The sequence below is a fragment of the Halichoeres trimaculatus genome, unplaced genomic scaffold, assembly GCF_033239565.1.
Source record: "Halichoeres trimaculatus isolate MK-OKI-2021-1 unplaced genomic scaffold, fHalTri1.1 fHalTri1_scaffold_8, whole genome shotgun sequence".
Classification (NCBI taxonomy): Eukaryota; Metazoa; Chordata; class Actinopteri; order Labriformes; family Labridae; genus Halichoeres; species Halichoeres trimaculatus.
In genome coordinates, this window is record NW_027437186.1 from 18118455 (window position 1) to 18142673 (window position 24219).

Consider the following 24219-nt stretch of genomic DNA (forward strand, 5'->3'; position numbering starts at 1 on the left):
TCTCATTAATGCAGTTGATCATCATCAGCTCAAGCAGGCAGCCTTTAGTAGGCGGGTGTCAGTGTCAGAATGAGCTTGGAGAATGACGTTGTAGACAAGTGGAACAAAGAAATCAAACAATTCAAGTCCATTTAAAGATTGAATACAGATCAAGTGTACACAATTTATTTCTAAGGTTGTCTTTAAGAGTTATGCATGGATTTGAATTGACAGGTGAACGTCAGGGTGTTGGATGTAGACGAGGCGCCTGTGTTCACCCAGCCCATCTACACGTTCACAGTACTGGAGGAAAGGATTGTAAATAACATCGGAACAGTTACAGCCAGAGATCCTGACAGAGCAAACAAGAGCATACGGTAAATTCCTCTGAAAATCACTGAAAATGTAATAAAATACACAAAGTGATTCTTATGCTGAACCCTTGTTTTTTCTAGGTACTCCATCTTAGACAAGGACTGTCCGATCAGTATCAACCCACTCACAGGTCAGCTGTCCACCCTGAGGATGCTGGACAGGGAGCTGGAGGCCACACACATGTTTCAAGTTAGAGCGCAGGAGGAACCCAGCGGTACGTCACACAATTAATCCTTAAAAAACAATAAAACCTCTGATGAGAAATCCAAACCACATGTTTTCTCTCACACATGCATACAGGGAGGGCCAAAATAAGACAGTGTGTTCTCTTATTGTTCCTCTGGATTTATTGAAGGATGGGGATTTGACACCTTAACAGGGGATTTTCATAGGTTTAACATATTGCTACAACACCTGGTCGACCCACACGGGAAGCAGAGAGTAAGCAGGAAAATCACATTAGAGGGCGTCTTTGTTCACTTGCAGCTTCTTAACCAAACTCTGTATATTTTTAGACCAGCAATGAATGAAATTCAAGGATCTATTTTAGTGGCTTGTCACGATGTTTAAGGAACACAATGGTCCCCTGAGCTTGACAGGGTCCTCGATATACAGTGCATGTGCTCAACTAAAGATAGTTTCAAAATCTCAGAGCAAGAGACAGCAAAAAGACTCTCACATTCATCAAAAGACGAGGATTCAAAGAGTGTCAGTGATGTATAATAAATGTAAGAGCTGCTTTAGTGTGACAAAACAACTGCCAATTATAAAGCTCTCAAATAGATTTCCTTTGAGTCACTTGACCTTAATCAGTTTCATTTACAGAGGAGAAGCATACACCTGACCAGCGTTATGGCAAAGCATCGCAAATGATCAAAACACAGAGGAAAAAAACACAAGTGATGTGAAATAAGCTATATGGGACAAAAGAGAAAATTAAGCGACAATACAAAAAATAAACGTGTTATAATCTTGAGACTAACTGTTCCTGTAATCAGCCAAATGTGAAATGGTTAAAACAAGTTGACACACAGAATTCTAAAACTGTTTGCTATCCGTCTTTTACTATCCTCTGCAGGTCTGGAGTCTTTCGTGAAAGTTAACATCATAGTTCAGGACATTAATGATAACAAACCTGAGCTGGCTGTCGATGAGATCTTCGTGTGTGAGAATGACTTCACAAATATGGTAAGAAAAACACAGATGGACTCTTCGTTTGTATTGATTCAGTTCATTCAGTATTCAAAGACCTTTGCAGCACCTCTAAAAACCAAACGTGGTTACTACTGGAAGCAAATGATGCTTAAATTAAGGTAACAAGGGTTACAGCCTGTTCTTGAAGTATTTGATGATCCTATGAGCCTAAAGAGTAAATGGACTTTACCTCTGGAGTTTTTCAACATTTGTGGACAGACCAACAAAAACATTCAGACAAAGACAAAGTACTGTCCTGCTTTTTGGACACAGTTTGAAATGTGGTGCAGTTTTTGCCCAGGAAGATAGAGGTTTTAACACCGGGGCTCATGTCTTAAATTCCTACTCATGAAACCAGTCTCACAAACTAACAACCTATGAGACTTTATTTATAATATAAGAATTCATTTGAACCCTTTTGTCTGTCCGCAGGTGATAGGAACATTGAGAGCCACAGACAAAGACGACCAGCCAGCCTCCTTCAGCTTCAGCCTGGCCAGTGAGAGCTCTAACTTCACCATCAAGGACTACGGCAGTAAGTCTATGTGCACCGAGCACATATTTACCTTTCTCTTCTTGCTTGTTGCTCTAAATGGCGCTCAGAGGAAAGCGCTCGCCCTGGCACTTGTTGCTATGCAACAACTGAAACTCCATTTGAGGCACAGTGCTTTGTTGCTGAAAGTTGAAATTATTTTAACTTCTCAAAGCGTGCTTTGGTTCTCCCAGCCAGACGGGGGATTTAGAGAGCCTGTCTGGGACCGTAAGTGCTGTCTAGAATGCACAACAGCAAATATTGAAAATAATGAGAGCAAGTGGCTCAGTGGACTTGCAGATGACTCTCTATGTATTCTGAACTCATCCCAGCTGAAAATGTGAGAGAGACATGTCACACACAGGGCTGCTGTGCTGCTTTTCACTCTGAGATGATATTTACTAGTGGAGATGAAAAACTGCACATTGAGGGCATCTTTTATCTGGAGTGTTCATGAATGATGCCTGTTCTTATCATGCACAGTGTTATAGCTTTAGGGCTTTGGAAAAACCTTCATTGAAATAAGAGAAATCTGAAGAGCATGGACTCCATGTTGAGAATCACTGTCCGAGAGCTGTTTGTTAGCTGCACTTGCATTCAAGGATCTGCATCTATAGGGATATACATTAAAGCATAATCATAATCAGATGACAGCAGATATGTTTTAGGATTGCAGCGCAGTCGCTCGTACTCCAAGCCTTGTGCTTTGCCAACGGACTGCTTTGGTGCATACAGCTAATGACCCTCTGAAAAACTAGGGGATGATACCACTCTGACTGGAAAACAAATTTCATCTTTCACTGCTTCCCCGAGAAGTCAGAAGATCTTTTCATGTCTCTCCTGAGGGTTTGAATGTTAACATTAAAAAATGTGAAATGTTGCTTTAATACCATTGCTGTCGGCAAAAATACTCATATCTCCAAAATCACTGATTTTACATAAATCAATGTTTTCTCAATTGATCAAAAAAAAGTTTATTTTTAGAAAGTTATATTTTTGTATGTTTTTGCCTTTATTGAGGAGACAGCTAAAGGGCCACTCTAAAAGCTCTGTATTGCTATCACCCAAGCTCTTTTAAATACTCTTTGAGTGTTAATTTTGCCCTCTCTTAGCATTGTATACATATGCACAGTTTACCCTTTGGAGTCTATTTTCTGGTCTTTATTTTATTTTATTTTATTTTATTTTATTTTATTTTATTTTATTTTACTTTATTTTATTTTATTTCATTTTACTTTATTTTATTTTATTTTATTTTGTTTTTGTTTTATTTTATTTCATTTTATTTTATAACATTAGGTAATGGTTGTAAAGCTGTTTATTTTTTATTTTAATTCATTTTTTCATTTTAGATAGCTGTTTTCAGATTAGCTTGGTGGGGTTCTGCCTTTAGTAAACAGCACAGCTTTAGTGAGTGACAGGACACATGGGGAAAGTCTAAATTTTTAAGGGAACCCATCCTTCGTCCCGTCTGACAAAGACTATAGCCTCTCAGCATGTGTCTTAAATTGTCTAGTAGCTGAGCTAAACCAGAAACCCAGACAGCGAGTGTGTTAAGGAAAAGATCATGTTATTGTTTAAAAAGATTTGTCAATAAAAACTGACTGTCATGACCAGCAGCCCTCTGGGTAATGTTGGAAGCAAACCCTCTCCTTTATGCAGACTCTGTTGCTCAGTGTGTCACCAAATGGTCACATGTTTGATAGCCGGAGCAGCTGCTCCAAACTCCCAATGTTGTCACAAATGGGTTTACACAGGAAAATTGTGATAGCTTGATGGGTCCCATACATATACTAAAAGGATACTTAAGGGTACCCTGTGTGTCTTTATGAGATGCAGGTGGTGTGCCAGAGAAAGAGCGCTGGTATTTGATGACCGCCTGCACAGTGTGAAATTCTTAACTTCCTATCTCTGAAACCCACCAGTCCAAATTGAAAGCAGTGTCTTAAGTCAGAGGATATGTTATCATTTGAGAGTAAAAATGTTGAAGATTATATTTCACAAGTTAACATTGCCGGCTTATATAAACAGACTGTGACATGAGTAGAGGTGTGAGTTCTGCATAGAGCTTTCTTTGATCCACACGTTGATATTTAGGCAAAGGTTGGCGCTCTCTTACGTCAGATTTCCAAAGATTATTTTGGATGTCTGATACAAAAATGGCAGTTTTCATTATTTTTGATCATCACATGTCCTCATGATAAATGAAAAAAAGGAAAAATCTTTCCAACTGTACCAGTCAACTATGAAAAGTGAATAGATGAAAGCCCAAAGGTAGTCAGATGAAAGATTTAGGTGAAGTGTTACTATTTAATTTAAGTGGGACTGGAAACATACTGCGAGGAAGATAAACAGAGGGGAAAAAAGGCATGAACTCGCCTTATCCATTTTCTTCACTGCTAGTGCCTGGAGGGATGACATGTTGAACTGACAGAGAAGAGGGAGAGGGCGATGGAGGAGAGGAAGAGGCAGACAGTGAGAGAGATGAGGCTGAGGTGGTGGAAAAGATAAAAAGGAGGTAAGAGGCAGAGATCAAGGATCAGTATGAGGGCGAATATTAAAGTGAGACTGTGTTAAAGTGAGGAGGGGTTAGACAAGTGAGAAGGAGAAGACGGGTGCTAAACAAGAGAAAAAAAGAGGTAAAGGAAAGAAGAGGCAATGTAAATGAGCAGAGAGACATGAGAGAAAGGAGAGCAAACATTAAAAAACAAGAGTATTTGAAAGAGAAAAGAAGGAAATGAGACAAGTAAAAAAGGAAGCAGGGAGGATGCACAAACACAAAAATAAATAGAAGTGGAGGTCAAACATGAGGAGAAAAGAAAAACAAAGAAGAAATGAGGATGAAGCGGAGGAGATTAGACTGGGGCATGATAATAGAAGGAAAGATGACATCAGAAAGATGAATGTTTGGATGAAATATTCAGGAGAAAGGGGTAAAAGCAGGAGCAGAGAAACTGACAGACGAAAGATGTAGATTTTATTGACAGACAAGAGGAGGAAGGAGAATAAAGAGGAAAGAGGGAGAGGAGAAGGAGGTGAAGAGTTGTAAGTGCTGTTTGTCTGTGTGAACCTCTGCTGTCCCCCGTGGATCGCCACTGTGCCCCTCCAAAATCCTCTGACAGCATCTCTCATCACTTAACACGCACAGTCACACACACACACACACACACAGACATACATGCAACAAGATCTGCAAAGTGATGGCTTTTAAAATATTCATCAACTACGAGCTCTTTAAGACTTGCCAAAAAAAGAAAAAAAAAACACACATCCATGCTTTTTTCACACACACCTCAGCAGACAGTGTAGCTGCTCACAGAAGTGACAGGACTCGGTGTTGGGATCAGGCGGCTACATGAAGCTCGCTGCATTAATACCAGACAGACAAGAGAGAGGAGGAGGACAAGGAGAGGCAGGAGGAGGAGGAGGAGGAGGAAGACAAAGAGAAGAAGAGAGAGGGAAACTAATGAGATGCATGGAGAGAGAAATGGAGAGAACAAAGGAAATGGAGAGAGGACAGTGAGAAAGAGACAGAAATCCAGAGAGACAATGAAGACATGAATTGAAACGATGGAGGAGCAGGAGATGAAGAGAGGACAGGAGCTGTTTTCATCTTTTATTCAGTTAGTTAAGGCTTCATCTGTATCCATGTCCTCCTACACACACACACACACACACACACACACACACACACACACACACACACACACACACACACACACACACACACACACACACACACACACACACACACAAACACACCTTCAGCGACAACATGTTGTCTCAGAAACCTGATCCCATTGAAGTGGTTGTAATTAACCATATTTGGTTGTCACAGACTTCGAATCCAAATTCCAAGAAACAACTTTTCTCACTTTCTTTTCTCATTTCTTCCCGTGTGATAAGCCGCAGAGCAGGTTCAGAGTTCCACCTGAGAGATGTGCAAATGTCTGTGCCCTTAGTGGCCACACTAATGAGCTAATTGACTGGCAGCCAGCAAATCTGCTTCTCTGTATAATCAAACATTGGTGGGCACTTGATTCTCACATGGTGTTTAGCTGTTTTACAGCCCATTTTTTCACTATGTCTACCAAAGAGTAAGGCCCTCATCTGTGGTCAGCTTAAATTTTTATAGATAAGATTCTGGAGAGTATTAGGGAAATTTTTCACAGTCAGCCAAGGCAGAGTTTTGGTAGCTGTTGTGATGCTGAACCAGAAGGCCAGGCTTTAACCTTCCTCCTCAAGGTGTTAAGTTTTGCTGTTGGGAGAGATAAACTACAAGCTGCACCTCATCCTGCAATGTTGAAACATACCTCACGTTGAGTGAAGAGGTGAAGTCTAAGGTTATAATAGTTTTGGATTTGTCATTATAGTTTAGTTTTAATTAGTTTTAGAGCAGGCATTCTAGTTTTTATTTTGTTTTGATTTTTGCAACAAGGCTGAGTTCTAGTTTAGTTTTAGTTTAGTTTTTCATACCTTATTAACCAGGTTCAGGATTCAAAAAGGTCAGAGTAAATATTTTGTCATACTGTTTATTTTCCAGTCCAACATAGTGCTCACTGCTCAGTCAATGCTGATACTGAACTGTTGGCTGCTGCCTTAAACACAAGAAAATAGTATAAACTTTATATTAAAAATTATAAACATAAATTATATAAAACAATATAATATGAGCTTTAATAATTAGAAACTAAAGGCAGACTCAAATACAATTAAAGTCAGGCTCACATGCAATTAAACTATTACAGATGCTCTGATTCATTGCTCCACTACGTTTTGTCGCAGCACAGAGCACAGCCAGTCAGTGCAGTAAACAAGCACGTCTCAGTACGTCACTATGATGGTGCTGTACGGCACTGACAACTGCCGAAAACTGTCGTAAAATATGTTGGGAAAATGTGTCGGATTGATTTAAATCCTAAAGGCTATTAATATTGTCAGAAACGATAACGAAGGATATTTTGTCTATAGTTTTGGTTAGTTTCAGTTAGTTTTGTGAACACAAGATACAGTTTTAGTTTACTTATCATTTTTGTTTTCTTATCTAGTTTTTATTAGTTTGAGTTAACTGCAATGTATTTCAAATTCAAGTTTCTGTTTTTAGTTTTGTTTTAGTTAACTTTTATAACCTTGGTGAAGTCAGGCTGAAAAAGACAGACATCCATGAGCTGAACGGCAGCTTTAAGTGTCCAATCAGCTGACATGCTGTCTGTTAATAAACAGTCTGACCAGAGTTGACTCAGCAGTCGGGGATTAAAATGAGACAATGTCATTAGCTTATTTCATAGAAGCTGTTATATTAAAATCAATTTATAAAACATTACAAATTTTCAATGTACGGGGAAAAAATGGGTTAACAAAGGTCTATGCAGGAATTACTTTCTTTTACAGCTGCTGAGCTGGGGGGGGAGCCCATTTCTTCAAGCACCTGACAAATATTGTGCTGTTGTTGCTTCAAGAGGCAGTTTAGATCTCTGCAGAGAGGGAAGCATAGGATGAGAGATGATTGCGATGTGGTTCAGCTCTTCAGCACTTGTTGTACCACTCTGGATGTTTGCATGGTCTTTCATTTTGCGGCTGAGCTGTTGTGGCTTCCAGGCACTTCTACTTCAGGGTCACTTACAGCTGACTGGGACAGATCCAGTTGGGCAGAAGTTTCACCAAATGGCTTGTGGCGAAGGGTTTATTTTGAAGGGCTATACAGAGACAACATTAATGTCTGTATTTGGATTGAAAACTTGAAGTGGGTATGGCGAGAAATGGAAACAGGTCATCAAACAAGAAATAAACTTTGGATTAAAGGAAGTGAACTTAAAACGTAAAGTGTTGGAAAGTCAACTAGTAATTCAGAAGATAATTAAACTTTCTAGGCAAATTCTGCTTCTGTCTGCAGTATTTTCTCAGAAGGACCTTTCAAATGCGCTGATGATTATTTGCTTTAGTCATAGTATTTACAGTGTAGCCCCTGAAGGGTGGAGGCTAAGTTCATTTTACAAAAATGTAAATCATGAAGGGGTTAACTCTGTTCAGCCATGTGATTTACGGCTCCTCCTTTCCAATGACCGATACAATCTGCACCCAAAGTGCAAACGTCAGCAACACCCATGTTTTCATTCAAACTTGCCCTTAGACCAGAGTGATACTGCATGTTTCTTTGTCTGAGAGTTTACCAGAGTGTGTCTACGTATGTTCGAGTGTTCGTGAGGGTCTTTCCTGCCATTGTGTGCCCTGGTATTCCTTCAGTGGTGGGATATTGTGTGGACAGGTTCCCCCACAACGTCTCAGCAGGAAACGCCTGCCTGCCGGGGATTTGACTAATGAGTGTATTGTTGGTCAGGACTGCTTGACATGTTTCAGCTCTTTGTTATTTCTATTCTTGGGCTGATTTGTTTCAGCCTCTTTTGGTGCTTTTGGAGCTTCTCGTGTGTTTTTACTCAATTTAAATAAGTCAGTCCACCTACTGACCACATCACAACCAAAAAGAGAGGGTTTTCAGGACACTGTCTTTGCAAACATACATCCAGTCATGACATTTTCAACTGCAATGCCAACAAAAGTACGTGGATGTCTCCCATTTAAGCCTTACCAAAAATGGCTCATGTAGGACACTGCAATTTTATGTTTTAAGGTGCTGCCATTATCTATAATCCTAAATGACATAAATCCTAAATGCACCAAACTGACAGATAATCACAAGTGATCACTCTGCCTTTATGTAACAGCTCTCTCTTTGTTCTTGTATCTTGTTTTATCTCTGGAGCAGAAACCAGCTGTATAAATAGACTTTAAAGGCTCTATATACTGGGCAGGTAACATCAGATGTGCCTTACAGAGGAAAGTTGTGATGAGTCAGAGGAATTAGACACAGGTTTCACTGAAAGAAAAGGCACATTTACGTGTGAATGAGGTGGTTGTGGTATTTTTGGACCCCCAACATGTGTTAATCTGCATCTGTCTTCAGACAGCACAGCTGACATCATGGTGAAACAGGGGCCGTTCAGCCTGGATGACCCCAAGGATTACAGCGTGGATGTGCGCATCAGTGATGGAGGACGACCCATCCAGAGCAGCATCACCAAACTCGTGATAAAGGTCTGTGTACTGGAGTTTAAAACATTCATGAATGAATAGCTACTGTAAAATAACCAGTGTTGATAAGAGAAATCTTGAATCACGTGCTGTTTTGACAAACATTAATCATCTGTAAAAATAAAGTAATGACACGCTGATTGATTGTTTCTGTAGTCATGTCGATGTGATGCAAGGAGGATCCCTACTCAGTGCAAAACTGGTGCTCGCAGGATGGGAGTCAGCGTTCATGCCCTAATTGCCATCCTGCTCTGCATACTGACCATCCTGGGTAAGTTTGAAGTTTTTCTCTTACCTTCTTTGTCCCACTTTTTGACAGCTCCTTGGCTCATTGCTGAGATTTTGTCAGAACTCATCCAGGGTTTTTTTTTTTATACAGGCGGAGGCCATCTCTTTTCCTTGCTTGTCTTTAAAGTGCCTCAAGAACAATCTGCTACACGTCTACTTTTATATTATGAAAAGGGAGCTCAAATAGGGCTACACATCAAAGCCTCTGAGCGGGTATCGTGGGATTGGGGGGCAGAAGCAAGAGGGAAAAAAGTTGTAAAAAGTTTTTTGTGAGTTGTGGAGGGAGTTGTGTTGTATCTGATAAAATGCCTCAAGTAGAGTCACAGTCGTCCGTGTGAGTCAACAACCACCTCTTTCTCAGGCATGATAGAGAGAAAGGTGGATCCTTTTTGTCCCCTTTATAGATGCTATGAGGAGGATCTGTTTGAATTGCGCTCCCTCGCCACCTTGTTGTCCGGAGTCTCTGCACACTGTTGTAAATTACACTTAGTGAGGTATTTATCACAACAGTTACGTAGCGCTACCATTTAAAACATGACAACAAGCAAATGATGTAGCAGCCAGCTAAATGTTAGCAACATCGTCAGCCCGCGGTGCTCTAACGTATCTGTAGGCTAACATGACAACAAACAAACACTGTCAGTTTTTAAGTTGTTTAGTAGCCATTTATATTCAGTGCAGCTGGCAGCCCGGTGCTCTAAGGCATGTCTGTAATGTGTAAAGTCAATAAATCCTGGTTAGCTTATCCTGCCAGTCATCTACCACTCAGAGCTAACATAACCTCACTCTTCATTTTATTGATAGACTCTCAAGTTTGAACAGACCACTGCAGAATAACTGCTGACTGTGGGTTGAAATGAACATTATCACAAACAGCTTAGCCCCTGTGTTATAGAGTGATTTAGCCTAAATGCTAATTAGCCTTTAGCTTTGGTTGTATCACTCTCCTGTTTATCTTTCTTCTGCTCTTCTGTCCTTTTTCTGTCTGACAGTTAGGCTCCTGTGTCCACCATCACTACAAAATTAATCACAGAAATTGTTTTTTAGCAGAGAAAACAGATCTTTGTGTTTTATCGCTTCTCACTGCTAAACTTCATCAGCTGGCGTGGTGTTGTCAGAGAGACCTAGACGTGTGGTAAATTAATCCTGGTCTAGGACGGCCATCCTGGAAGCTAAGAAGAAGCAATTTAAAATAACCTGTAACCAGCAATATTGGTGCTGATAATCTCATTTTAAAGTGTGGATTACGGTCAGGCATAGAGACTTTTTCGAGATCACTTTCAAACTCCTCACAGCCCCTTTACGGAAATTTTCAGACACACTTGGCGACATGAACATGACATATACACACTCCTGACAGCAACCAAGGTGTTTTGTTATTTCAATAGCAGTAACACAACAAAATGACAAAGCTCCAGCCAAACAAAGCTTTGTTACATGGTCAACCCATGCTTGTGTTTCTTACCTGACAGGTTGTGTTAGTAGAGACCTGTCAGTCACACGTAGCAAGCTCACAAAGCAAAATTACAGTGAGGTCAGCGCCTACTGTTCAGTGACCTCCAAGACTTCCTTTTCTGTGCGTCAACTACATTGCAGGTGTAAAACCCATTACTTTTGGTCCATTACATCCCTCGGAGAGCTCCCAGAGCTGCCACTGAAGCTCACAAACACTGCATCCCCAGCCTACGTGGAGCCATTTCTGCCATGTTCATGTTTTTAGCCTGTCTAAATTAGCAACAGTTTCTTTCAAGTGGAGAGATCAGTGCAACACTGCTCTTTAATTTTGTTAAATTTCCCCATTAAAAGTATTTTAAAAACATCCTTTGCCCACTGAGTTTGTCGACAGCACTATTTGTTCAGTCTGAAATCTGAAACTGGGGTTTGAGAGAACAAACTTTGAAGTCTTTTTGGGGAGATGAAAGATGGAAGTTTGTCAGGAGTAAACAAATCTGAATTGCTATCAAACACGAGTGCATCCCTAACAAGCAGGAAAATAAAATGTGTCACTTTCTGGCCTGCTTGCTTGTTTGTTTGGGGGTGGATGTGAAGATAATGAACGGGCATTAGTGAACTGTTCTAAGGGAATGAGAGCAGAAAATAATTTTGGGAAATAAATTTGGACTTCTGTTCTTTGTTGTTTGACAGTCTGCGAACAAACAGGTGTAAAAGAGCTTTTTAAAACATGCAGAGTCTTTATTCTCTGAGGATTTCATGAAGACGACATCAATGATAGACAGAAAATGCCAGCACTGAGTGAACGGGCATGTGCACACACTCAGTCGCCCTTGCTGTGCGATAAATAAGGTTTGTGTTTTGTGGGGAGCAGTTCCCCTCCCTCTGTTGTTGGTTTTATGAATAATGCAGCGGCGGATGTGGAAATAATGCCTGCGGTTGTGAGCTCAATATTCTCTTTGATACCTTCGCCCCCTGCTTCTTTTTTTCTGGGGAAAAAGAGACACTTGTCATGTTGGATGAGAGGTGCGGCGGAGATAGTTGGCCAAACAAGAGGGATGAGAAGTGCTGAGGAAGAAAAAGGCAAAGAAAACTCAAAGATTAAGACGGACAGAGACAGAGTGACAGAGGGAAAAAACTTTTATCTAGACTTAGATATGGGAGGTAGAGCGGGTGTGAGACAGATGCACACAGGCGAGAGACGAGTGAGATGGAGAAATGAGGTGGAGCGAGACAGAAAGAGGTTAAAGAGAGACCCTGAAGAGGAGAATTGTGGGAAAAAGCAGTGGAAGAATAGGAGTGGTAATGAGGAGAGTTTATCAGCTCTTTAGGTGCCGTCTGCTTATCAAACACCACCAAACACTCAACCTATTAACTATTAATACACTCCTTCACTATCGCGCCTTTACCCCTACGTTTATTCCTCCATCTCTCTTCCTCCTTCTCTCCCCCTCTGGGTCTCACTGTCTCCCTGTCTGCCTCCCCCTCTCTCCCTTTCTGCGTCTCTCCCCCGCTCTTTATCAAACACCCCCCAACACCGGCCAGATTAACTATTTAATGCACTTGTCATTATCTGTGAGGGCCCAAAGCAATTTACCGCGCTCCCCATTCACCAACGCATTTTCTCACAAGAAGTCGGGTTTGACACGCAAAAAGGAAATTTTTCTCAGTCGTTTTTTTTTTGTACAAAGAAAGGTCTTTTTTTTTCCTCCTTTCTCGTCCCTCTAAGTCTGATATCTCCAGAGCTTATTAAACTGCAGAGCATGTGTTGTAAAAGATTAATCTGTTGGTTTCCCAGGCAAACTTAAATTAGTCCCGCTCGCCCTCGTCTAAAAAGCATGGCTAATGCTGCCCATCCGCTGAGAGACAGAAAGAGGTTCATATCAGGACCGAGGCTCTGGGCGTAATCTAATGTCAAATGTATCCCCTCCTCTCCTCATCTGTCTCCTTCCCTGATTTCCTTAGCCCCAGTTTCACCCGTTTCCTTTACCCCGTCATTGGTTCTTGTTTCTTTTTTCCTTCTTTTCCTCATTACCTCCGCCAAGGAGGTGATGTTTTTGTAAGAGTTTGTCTGTTTGTTTGTCTGTCAACAACATAACTCAAAAATTAAAGAATGGAGCTTCATGAAATTTTCAGAAAATGTTCAAAATGGGATAAGGAAGAAGTGATTAAATTATGGATAGGATCTGGATCACCGTAGGGCCGTTTTTACCATATGTGTATATAACTCCACGATGAGTGGTCGGATTGCTTTGTAAAACAGTACAAGACAAGGTCATAATTTCTGACAGATGTAAAAGTACGATCTAGATCCTGGAAACATTCTGGATACCAAGATCTGGAATATGAAATATGAACTGGGTCATCATAATTTCCTACACTGTCAGGAAACAAATTATCGTACAAACCTGCAGCTAACACCAAATTGTTGCAGACAGTTTGCTGAAAGGAAGTATAACATTAAAGTAGGACTTAAGTGTAGCGTGACAATCACAATATGCTTGGCAGAGGTCTGTGCTCTCTGAGTGCTTTTCTAGTTTGTCATCTCTGTACTACAAGAAAAACAAAGCTTTTTGTTTCTTCTTCTTTCCCTTTTTACATGATCAGTTCTGACAGCAAGTTGGAAAACATGTCGTAAAGAAACTGTTAACTTGCTTGCCATTCTTGCTTTTATTAAAACCCTTTTTCTTTTCCCTCTTTTGGCCTAAAAACCCCTCATACAGCTTTGACCTTATCTCTTCCAAAGTTCCAGTGTAGGGTCACTGCTGTCCACAAACAGGAGACAAAAGTCTAAATCTATAACGGACCAAACTGTTCATCACTCACATCTGGAGTGATTTTACATCCATTTAAATTCACAAACTTCTTTGAACTGCATGTCTCTTCCCTATAACACAAAAAATGAAGAGCCCAGAGATGACCTCAAAATATCATGGGCAGCAAGTGCAACCTCCTGCAAAGGCTCAAAACAATGCAGAGTTAGAAATACACATGAATGTCCAAAACAAGTGCATTCATAGCAAACAGGCTTTAGATAAATAAATGAATTACTTTTAGCTGGTTCTGCCCGGTGTCAGATGCTATAGATGCCAGAGATGCTGTCTTGTGGTTTGGGAAGCTGAGAGTTTAGATAACTCATTCACCCACAACAAATAATAGAAGAATAAAGAGTTTGTAAGATACGTTGTTTAAACTTGATGCAATGTTGAGAAGTAGTTTTAATGCAAAGGAGGGGAGGTGAAGATGCTGGGGATTGAACTTTGCACCTCATATGTGCAAAAAATGCACTCATCCACTGAGCTACACGGCAAAAAAAAAAAAAAATTATCAAGTGTTTTGTCTCATTTTCAGTAAAAAATGTCTTTTAGACTTAATATGAAACACATTCACTTGACCAGTCCAGAAAAAAGTTTTTTTTTCAAGTTATTTAAAGACAAAAATGAGGTCTAAATTGCTTAAAACAATAAAAACACCTGCCAGTGGGGTAAGAAAAATGTACTTGTATTAAGACAATATTCTAATCTTGACAAGCACATTTCTCTAAACCCACTGTCAGATTTTTTTTTACTTGTTACAAGCAACTCAGACCTCATTTTTGTCTTTAAATAACTTGGAAAAAGACAAATTCTGGACAGGTCAAGTGAATGTCACTCACATTAAGTCTAAAAAGACATTTTTCATAGAAATATGAGAAAAAAGCTTGGTAAAATTTTAGTTTTTTGCAGTGTACATCTCCCTAAGTGATTGTATTAGTAAGGTGTCATAAAACACAAACAAAAACAAAACTGCTGCAGTGGCCGGTGTTTAGCTGGGCCCTGTCTCACCTTGTCACCGTTGGTCAGCTGACTCCAGCTTGGACTCGATCAACAGGAAGGATGTGCAGAGTAGTCTCTGTTCACCAACTCATTGTTCCTCTGCTACTTCCACCAGTTCTCCAAACAGACAGTCATCAAAATAACAGTTGCTCAGGGTTTTTGTTTCTTTGTTTAAGGTGGAAAAACATGTCAAGTTCGGCATTTTTTAGTGATCTATTTCTTTTAGACTTTGCACATTGTTGTCTTTTTCCTCTTACTTCCTTTAATCTGTTTCTCCATTTCACCTCCTCTTTCTCTGTTTCTCCATTGTTTACTCCTCCGCTGTTCTTCAGGTCCAACTTTCCTTCCTTTTCCTCTCTTTCTGGTCTTGTTTTCTCATGCTCGTTTCCACTTCCCGTCCTGTATTTACTGAATCTCTCTTCCTGTTTCGTACACTCCGCTCTCATCTTTCTCTCTCTGTGTTGGATCTTTTTGTCTCTGGCTGAGTAGATTCATTTGAGGTTTGAATGCTCGAGGCGAACGCCTCAGACACCTTAAACCATACACTCCTCATTTACTCCTCTCGTTCCTCCTCTGTTTTCTAGTCGCTTTCCCTCATTAGCGTTCCACTTCCCTCACTTGCTTCCTGTCCCCATTCTTATTCTGTTGTGCGTTTTGTGGCCTAATTTTCTCTCATGTTTTTTAAAGTTGTGGAGATGTAAATCCAGCGAGGAGAATTGCTGGACAGAATGAACAGCTGACTCTAAATCACACTGTATGTCTCTATAGGGCCTGAATATATCTTCTACTTTATCCTGGGGTTATGATTTCCCAAAAGGCTTTTCGATGTCTTTAATCTCACAAGATCAGACTTCAAAGTAGCACAAATTGAGATCTGGTGAATTTTGTTTTTAACAGAGATGCTCTGATTTTCTGCAGTGGCTATAAAACAGTCTTTAAAAGAAACAGGATTTTAACTTTGTGTTGACCTTTTCTTCACCAAAAAACCTGCACATAATAAATCTGTTTTGTAACAAACCTTCTTCTTTTTCTGTGCTTTTCAGTCATAGTAATCCTGTTTGTGATGAGGAAACGCTACCAGAAGGATTCTCTGGCCAACATGAAGAACAGCGGGGAGATTCACGAGCAGCTCGTCACATATGATGAGGAGGGAGGAGGAGAGATGGACACTAATGGGTATGAAGACTTCTTTTTCTGAAACTCTGAAATAACTGAAATGAAATCACCTGCCTTGACTCATTTCCTTCAATCTCAAGGACTCCTCACAGGGAAAAAAATTACTTTCGGATTGAAAAATCACAAATTATTTAAGACATTTGTGTCTGCAGATGAATCAAGATTAAGAAAAATGTTTTTATAAGCCCTTGATGAAATGCTGAGGCAGTGAACACTTCTATCCATGATATTTTTTCTTTAAATGAACTCATGAAGGTTATTAAAGTGAAATGTCATATCACACAGGATGAAAGCAGTATTCCTTTACAATAAAGAGGATTAGCTTCTAATTCAAACATACTTCTTTGTAAATTACATGCAACCATCTCTGCATCAAACTGTAATATTTATTTACTCTGCTGCATCTGTCAATTTTATGACCCAGTTTATCCAAAAGAAATCATTAAAGTTTTATTAAATCTGAATCCAATCTAATCCATATTTAAGTGGTATTATATCCATACATAATCCTGTACACTAGAGATGCTGACTGCGCCACACTGTAGGCTGTCAAATAAAATGGCTTGGGGGAACATCTGCAAAGTGACAGATGACAGGCAGCAGGCAGTAAATGACAATTTTAGTTCTTATTCTGTTAAATGTATGACAGAATACTAAACAGTAAGTTTTATCTTGTAGATGTGAAACAGGATGGAGTGCTTAATGATCTTGCGTACAATTTTATTCCCCCTGATTTTAGTTTAGGGTTAACAGACTTGCCAGCATTTTGAATAGAATAGAATAGAATAGAATAGAATATAATAGAATAGAATAGAATAGAAAATACTTTATTTATCCCCGAGGGGAAATTCAGGAGTCACAGCAGCATTTAAGAAAACAAAAGTAAGAAAGTGTATAGAAAGTACAAAAAGGTCCAAAAGAAAATAGATGACGACATCCCGTCCACCACTCTCCAGCTCAGCCAGTCTCCACCTCCACAGGGTCCAGGACTGAGCCTCCCCAGCAGTCTGTTCAGTCTCTGTCTCCTGGATCTTGTCTGCTCACAGCAGGCGAAGCTCCTCCAATGTGGCGCCGGCGTCCAATGTCAGCTCCGTCAGCCACGTCCGTGAACAGCACGATGCCTCTCTGCCCTCCGGCAGCCCCTCTGCCGCTGGGTTAGCACAGCTAGCTTGTCCATCCCACCGTAGACAGATCCCACGTTCCCAACAACGATGGTTGGACGGACAGGTCCACGTCGTCACCTCCCAGCTCACACCCAAGAACCAGCACATCGTCCTCACCTCCTGCTCCTCACCTCGAGGGAAATTTTCAAGCCTTACACCAGCCAGCATTGGCATGCTAAAGGCTGCTAACAGCTAATTTCACATGTAAACAATGCAGCAATGGTGACATGAAGAATCTCCAAACAAACACAGGAGAAAAGTAGTAAAAATATCACTGAAGCTACAAAAAGTTTGGTGTCCATGACCAACAATGAACCATACAAAGTGATGATCCACTCCAAATACAAAGATTACGAAAAAGAGACGATAAAAATTACAAGAAACAAATATGTGAGAGCTACTGCAACAGGCAGCTACTTGGGCAGCGCCTAGCAACGGAAAAAAAAAAAAAAACTAACATGCAGTTTTTTCTCTCTTCTAGCTATGACGTTTCAATCCTCTCCTCTGCGTGTAACGACGGCTCTCTCCTACGCCACCCAGACCGCCACCCTCACCCCTCTCACCCCTCTCTCTACGCCATGGTCCAGAAAGCTCCCCATCACCATCACCACACACAACCAACAGCCTGCAAAGGCGACATGGCTGCCATGATCGAGGTGAAGAAAGACGAGGCCGATCACGACAGGGACGGCTTCCCGTACGACACTCTGCACATCTACGGCTACGAGGGACCTGAGTCGTTAGCCGGGAGTCTCAGCTCTTTGGAGAGTTCCTCCAGTGGTTCCAATGTGGATTATGACTTCCTGAGCGACTGGGGGCCGAGGTTCAGAACCCTGGCTGAGCTGTACGGCGTGGATGAACCAGAGTACTACCATCAGTACTGATGGAGACTGTCTGCTTATAAGCACATATAATGCCAAAACACACACACACACATACTCAGATTGAAAACAGCCATAGAAATACACCCACTCAAAGCCAAAAGCATGCAGTAAATATAACACACCAACAAACACAGAGCCAGGCTTTTAGGCTGCCCGTTGTGTTCCTGAAAAAGGAGCTTTGATCAAGCAGACATCTATGTTCTCCAAAGACTTCTCTAGCTTCCGAAAACAGAATCAGGGCGCTCTCATTTCCAGAATAAAAACACCAAACTTTCATTATTGTGTAAGTCAGTGCGACCTTTAGTTAGTCAACCCTCCCCAACCTGCACTAAACAGACAGTAAGCAAGAGTTTCATTTAATACTTGGAAGAAAACTTCAATAAGTTGAAACAAGTTTTATTTTGTTTGTTTTGAGTAGACTCGACTTTTTGGTGCCATTTGTCTCCTCTGATGTGACGTGTGGAGGATTTTTGAAGTGACACCAGGCGGCCGTTTACACAACAACGGTTTTAGGATGAAAAGCAAAAGTATTGTTGCGTATTGTGTTTTAGTCGATCTAAGATGCAAACTTTTTGAAACAACCTCCAAAGTGGAGTTTTTCTGAAAAGCTGCAGCCACTGCTGCTGCGTAAAGAGAAAGCCGGTGTTTTCAGAGGAGACGCTGAGGTCACGCTCCACTTTGCGCATACAGCAGTGTAACAGTACCGTTGTTACAATCCTCACGGACTACCATGTTGTGTTTGTGTTGCTCAATCTGTCTTTCAACAAAGGTGCGTCTGTTGCTCCACTTCTGCACTTAGCATTCACCACTACACCAGATGATCTACCAAAAGCCACTTCTGGACAAGACAGTTATAGCGCCAACTACAGGCGTGCTAACAACAGCATTTTCAGTCTCTAAGTGTTTCCCTGTAAACAACCTTTTCCACTGCATTTTTGTGTTTTGGGGAAAAAAACGTTGTTGTGAAAATTGGGCCTGGGGCAGGACGCATTTGAAGAAGAGAGAAAAAACTATGTCCAAGATGCAAAGGAGGCTTGAATGTTAAGGAGAGCATGAAGACATTTTTTTTTCACACCTGTAAATGAGTGGCGTTTGGCCTCATTATCCCTTCGTTCTACATCCGAAAATCAAAAAATCAACTGCAACAACCAATCAAACTTGACCTTGGATTATTGACAAGCTTATCATTCTACTGTCACTCAGTTACTTCAACTCTGACTGCTTTACTAAATACTTGTTACAGCTTCTTCATTTGGTGCCATTTTGGATCCTTTCATATCAGCTATGTTGGTAATCACAGGTGAAGGTTTTTTATTCTGCATCTTTTAGTGCTGGTCCTTTTTTTGCACCTATATCGATACCTTTGCACCTTTCAGCTTTTCCTACCTGTTAGTGTTATGATGACACTAAAATGGTCACACGGTGCCCATGAGACAACAAAAGCAGTATTTAAAACTATGCATTGAATCAAAATCATGGCAATGAAACATCAAAATACATAGGCAAAAATTTAGATGAAGGATTGTTTGATGATCTAATGTTAAATCTCTTATTCCCATCCTACCAGGGATGCAAAATGGTACATGTCAGAGCAGCATATTCTTAACTTGGGATTTTCATCATCTTTTCCTGTCTCACTTGTTTATTATGTTCTAACAGCTTGACATCTTTTCAAACTCTGATGTTATTACTGATGTTTGTCAAAAGAAGCACGAGCAAAGCACAAACACGGGAAAAAAGGGATTCCATTTTTGATCTCAAGTTGATGACTGGGTTTGTATTTGAGGATTTTATTGTTTGAGGAAAAAACTTGAAAAAGCCACAATAGTTTAAACTCAGACGTTTGATTTGTTTGATCAAAGTGAGATGCCAGTTGTGTTTACTTTTTCATAAATACAAAAAAAAAAGATGAAGTTCAGTCCTGGAAAACTCATCAGTCTAAAGTCCAGGGATTTGTTTTATGAAATGTTTGTAGCGATTCTTTACATCATATAAAAGAAAAGTTGAGCAAAGATGCATCAAAAGTTCCTTGCATTTGGCTCTAGAGTAGTTTTTCTTGGAAGACGCTTTTTAGTGAACAAGAAATCTTCTTTTTGGTGAGTCATTTTGTCGATTTATCTGGCTATCTTCTTCTGAGGAGAGAAGAGACAACAGACAGATGAACGGACAAAAAGGAAATGGCCCTGCTGCTGCTGCTGCTCAGACAGAATTTCAGCACGTTCCCAGGGCTTATTTGACAGGAGCCATCATCACAGTTATTGTTGAGATGAAAGCTCAATTCTCAGAGGTCTACTGGAACAAAAGTCATTCAGACAGCTCAGGAAACAATGAGTAGCAAAGCAGCCAGTCGGGCAGTCGTGATGGCTCTGAGGTGGCTCGAATAACTTTAACCTTTTGGCCTTTTTTGGCCACTGTCGAGATGAAAACTCTCTTGTCCAATATTCCAACAATCTTTGAAACATTTTTTAAGAAAGAAGCTGTAATCAAGAAAGTGAGCTCTTAACCTTTTTATGGAGGGCAGCTGAGTTAAGAGCTTCCTACTGATGTTTCAGTAGCATTCAAGGATTAACTTTTCACATTTTGTTTAAAAAACTGCCCCTGCTCTGGCTCTGGTCTTATTGTTGTGAGTGGCACCTTATTGATCAGTCAAATCTATTGTTAGGGATAAACTTTTTTTTTCTATACAAACAAGCCTCATGGACAATGCAGCCTTCATAAACATTGTGAAGCCATGTTAAGCTTAACTGAAGACACAGCCACATGTCCTTTGGATATTCCCATTGTATTAAAACGACTTTATTCCAATTTGGAGAATGAAGTTTATTTATTCTCCTGTTTATTTTGTTTTGTTTGGACTTGAACTTGTTTCTTTAAAACCTTGGCCTCCCTGGAATGCCATTTGATAAACGCTGGATACAATAGCTGGAAGCTCTCTGAACGCCTTCCTGTCAGGTTCATATATGTGTACTTAGAGTCCTGTTCCTCCACATCACTCTCAGTCCGTCCCCCCTGCCCCCCACTTGTTTGCCTTACCAAATCTCTCTTTCTCTGTCCTCTAATCAGCTAAACCAAACACTAGAGTTAACTTCCTGTCCATCTGGGAGGTTGTTCCCGCCCCTTCCTGTCTGTGTTATCTTAAGAGGGAGCTAACACATTGTGCTCACTTCCTGTTGGCCCAGCCTGGGAAACAACCTTCGAGAGGAAAAGGGATGGAGGCAAGGAGAAACAGTGGATGAGGTTGGGGGTTAACGAGAAGGAAAGATGAAGAGAACAATGTGAGGCATTGATGAGTTTTCCAGCTGGGCAGAAACTCTTTAAAGCAAAGGTAGAGAGATATTAGTGATGAAACTCTGACACACATCCCACATGCAGGTGGTGTCAACATCCTGTTTCCCTAGCATCTTCATGAAACATCACCCATAGATTCATAAAGCGCAACCCTCACTCCAACTGAGAGCTCCTCTACTATTACAGGAATATTCTTTCCCTTTTTCCAATGCTTGTGTTTTATCTTTAAAACAGTTGTATTGACTTTTTTTCTTATATGGTGTTTAAGCAAAAATACTATTTTTATTGTAACCAGGAGCCTGAAACAGAAAGAGGTGCTCCATTTTGTACTCCCCCAACAGCAATAAGTGTTGTGTGTACCCACAGGAAGGGAGGTGGTGGAGGTAGATCGGTAAATTTGAAAACATTGTGATTTTCAGTTTTTGGATTCTGTTGAGAATAAATCCACAACACATTGCTCTACCTAAAAACATCATTCATTCACATCCACAATCTAGTGCTGGCACAGCATGGAGCTGGAGGAGAAAAAAATGCAAACCATTCTGATTCCTGGCTGTCGTTTTCGCTCATCATTTTTGTTGTTTGCATCTCCACGGTGACTCCTCACACATTGTTGCTTGATTCTCAAAGATTTTCTCTTTGTCATTATTTTGCATCCCACAAACCCAGCACGCATCATTGAAAGTAAGTTATTTGATATCCTCAAAAGTGCCATATCTAGTTTTTATTTGAAGGCTGTCAGTGTTTGTGTGAGAGCATTGTCATCTACTGTTGGTGAATCCTTTTGAATCCAGGAAATGAAGAAATATCTCTCAGGTTGGGATCTGTGCACAATAAAAATGTGTTTGACTTCATGTCAAGAAACGCCCCTTATATTTCAGTGTACTAGCCTCACAACGCAGACCTTTAAGTGATTTATGTGTGATTCCATCTTTGAGTCTTTTGTGTCATTGAAGGAGTGTTCTTTGACTGACATGTACATAGAAAAAAAAATGTGCCTAAAAGTGATTTTTGTTCTCTGGCCTCACCTTGTTCATATTTTGCCTCAATAACTGTATCTAGAAGATGTTAAACTTGACAAAATCTCTTTTTATTGCTGTAAAAAGTAATGGTTCATTTTCTTTCCCTTTCAAATGACAGAGTAGTCTCTGATGCATGAGTGACAATCTGAGTGAATATGTGTTAATTTTTGGTTTTTCGTTCACGTGTGTCAGTTTGTGTGATTGTGATTGTACCCATGTACATACACACAAGTGGGTTTCAAACCAATAAAAAATAGCAGCCGTATAGATATACAATTTTCTCTTGTGTAAATAAAGGAAGGGTCTTAAAGGGAGGAACATGTGCCTTTATTCTTTAAAAAATAAATACTGTAATTCATTTTTTGATGGCAAACACTATGTTTTCTATATTGTTTTTATGGTGTATAGCATCTACTTTTTATTACCTGACAATTTTTGTAAGTGTAGAATAAAAAAATAAACACTTAATCAAGTTTTACTGTCTTGTGATTTATGTTCTACATTGTCATTATGCAAAGAAAAACATATTTTAGTTTCACATCTATAAATCACTAAAAACTAAAGAAAATGGCTTGTGTTAAAGAAAGAGTTCAATAGTCTGATCATTAGAAGTTCAGGCAGCAAACTTGGCATTACCTCTCTGTGTATGGACAACCAGTATCACATTCATCTCGTAAGTGTTGTTGCAGATGGACGGGTTTACCTTTGTAAGTCTTGAAGGGGCACCACTGTTGATTCCAGTTTGTTTCATTACAAAGCTTCATAGATATGCTCCTGACTCCAGGAACTGCAGATCCAGCCTGGTCCTGCAAAAATGTGTAAAATGATGGTTAGGGTACTAAAACTACTTAGTTAAGAGAATATTGGTAAAAACAAAAAAACAAAAAAAAAAAAAAAACAACAACACATTTTCAGAATCAGTCAAAGGTTATATGCAAAGATTTTAAAACCAATTGAAACTAACAGTGGTGCCTTTTGATGACCTATAACAGCAAACTAAACCATAATTTACAATATACATCTATTTTTGATGTCTGCAGGAGATAGTTATCAAAGTTGCAAAGTGAATAACTGTGAATTACAAAAGAACATTTTGGTTTTCACTTTATTTGAAGAAGACTCACAGAGAGTGATGGATTTAAGTGTAAAAAGATATAGCAGAATTAGTTTCTGTCAGTAAACGCTGCCAACACTTGTTTAGGACAAAATCAGCAGAGAAAAACTTGACCTGCTCTGCATGTGTAGGTGCAAAAATAGAAAGAATCGAGAGTTCCTGCAACAGCATGTTTTATGTCTGATACTTTGTGATTTGAGAAAAGCTTGAATGGAGACGTGCCTCCTTCAAACTTTAAATCACAGTTAATTAATCAAATATGCTACTTCAGTTTGCATTCAGACCCAAAAATGAACAAGTTGATATTCACTCTTGGTCTTACACTACTTGTACCTTCAAGTCCTGGATGACATCACTCCAGATTATTTTCTGATTTTCTTTTTATGTTACAAGGCTTTTCAGCAGGTTTGTGAATCCACTTTGATAAATATCCTTAGTAATGTAACTTAGAATGAATTAAACACATTTTATACACTGCCCATATATGACTGATTGGGAGCAGAGGTTGTTTACATATCTCAATAAATCTGTAATTTTTCTCCCCCTAAAGTTACATAAAGCCTGGGAGAAAAAAAGGTCAAAAGGGACGACAATATAAAAAGAATAAGTTCTGAATCAGAAAATCAAGCTGCATAAAAGTACAGATCTGAACTCACAAAACCATGTTTTCCAGAGTTATGAAAGTTTGGATTTTAAAGCTGGCTTAGTAGAAATGACATCATGTGTTTTCAGAGACAAGATCATCACCTCCACCCATAAAAGGAGAAGCTGGAATTTGCTGACAATGACCCAACAACGGGTCGGGTCAGATCAGGATCTGTAACAAATTTTCACCAACTGAAACCAAA

At 39.9% G+C, this 24219-nt stretch overlaps 1 protein-coding gene across 1 annotated transcript in view; it reads left to right on the forward strand.

Moving 5' to 3' along the window:
* Positions 1 to 22682, forward strand: part of cdh5 (cadherin 5) — a 39887-nt gene extending 17205 nt beyond the window's left edge. Inside the window, exons 8-15 of the mRNA XM_074676275.1 lie at positions 214 to 356; positions 435 to 568; positions 1433 to 1542; positions 1981 to 2083; positions 9042 to 9172; positions 9326 to 9440; positions 15768 to 15900; positions 17545 to 22682. Coding sequence (XP_074532376.1) covers positions 214 to 356; positions 435 to 568; positions 1433 to 1542; positions 1981 to 2083; positions 9042 to 9172; positions 9326 to 9440; positions 15768 to 15900; positions 17545 to 17947 — 1272 coding nt within the window. The 3' untranslated portion in view covers positions 17948 to 22682. The remainder of the gene's footprint in view (positions 1 to 213; positions 357 to 434; positions 569 to 1432; positions 1543 to 1980; positions 2084 to 9041; positions 9173 to 9325; positions 9441 to 15767; positions 15901 to 17544) is intronic.
* Positions 22683 to 24219: the final 1537 nt, after the last annotated feature.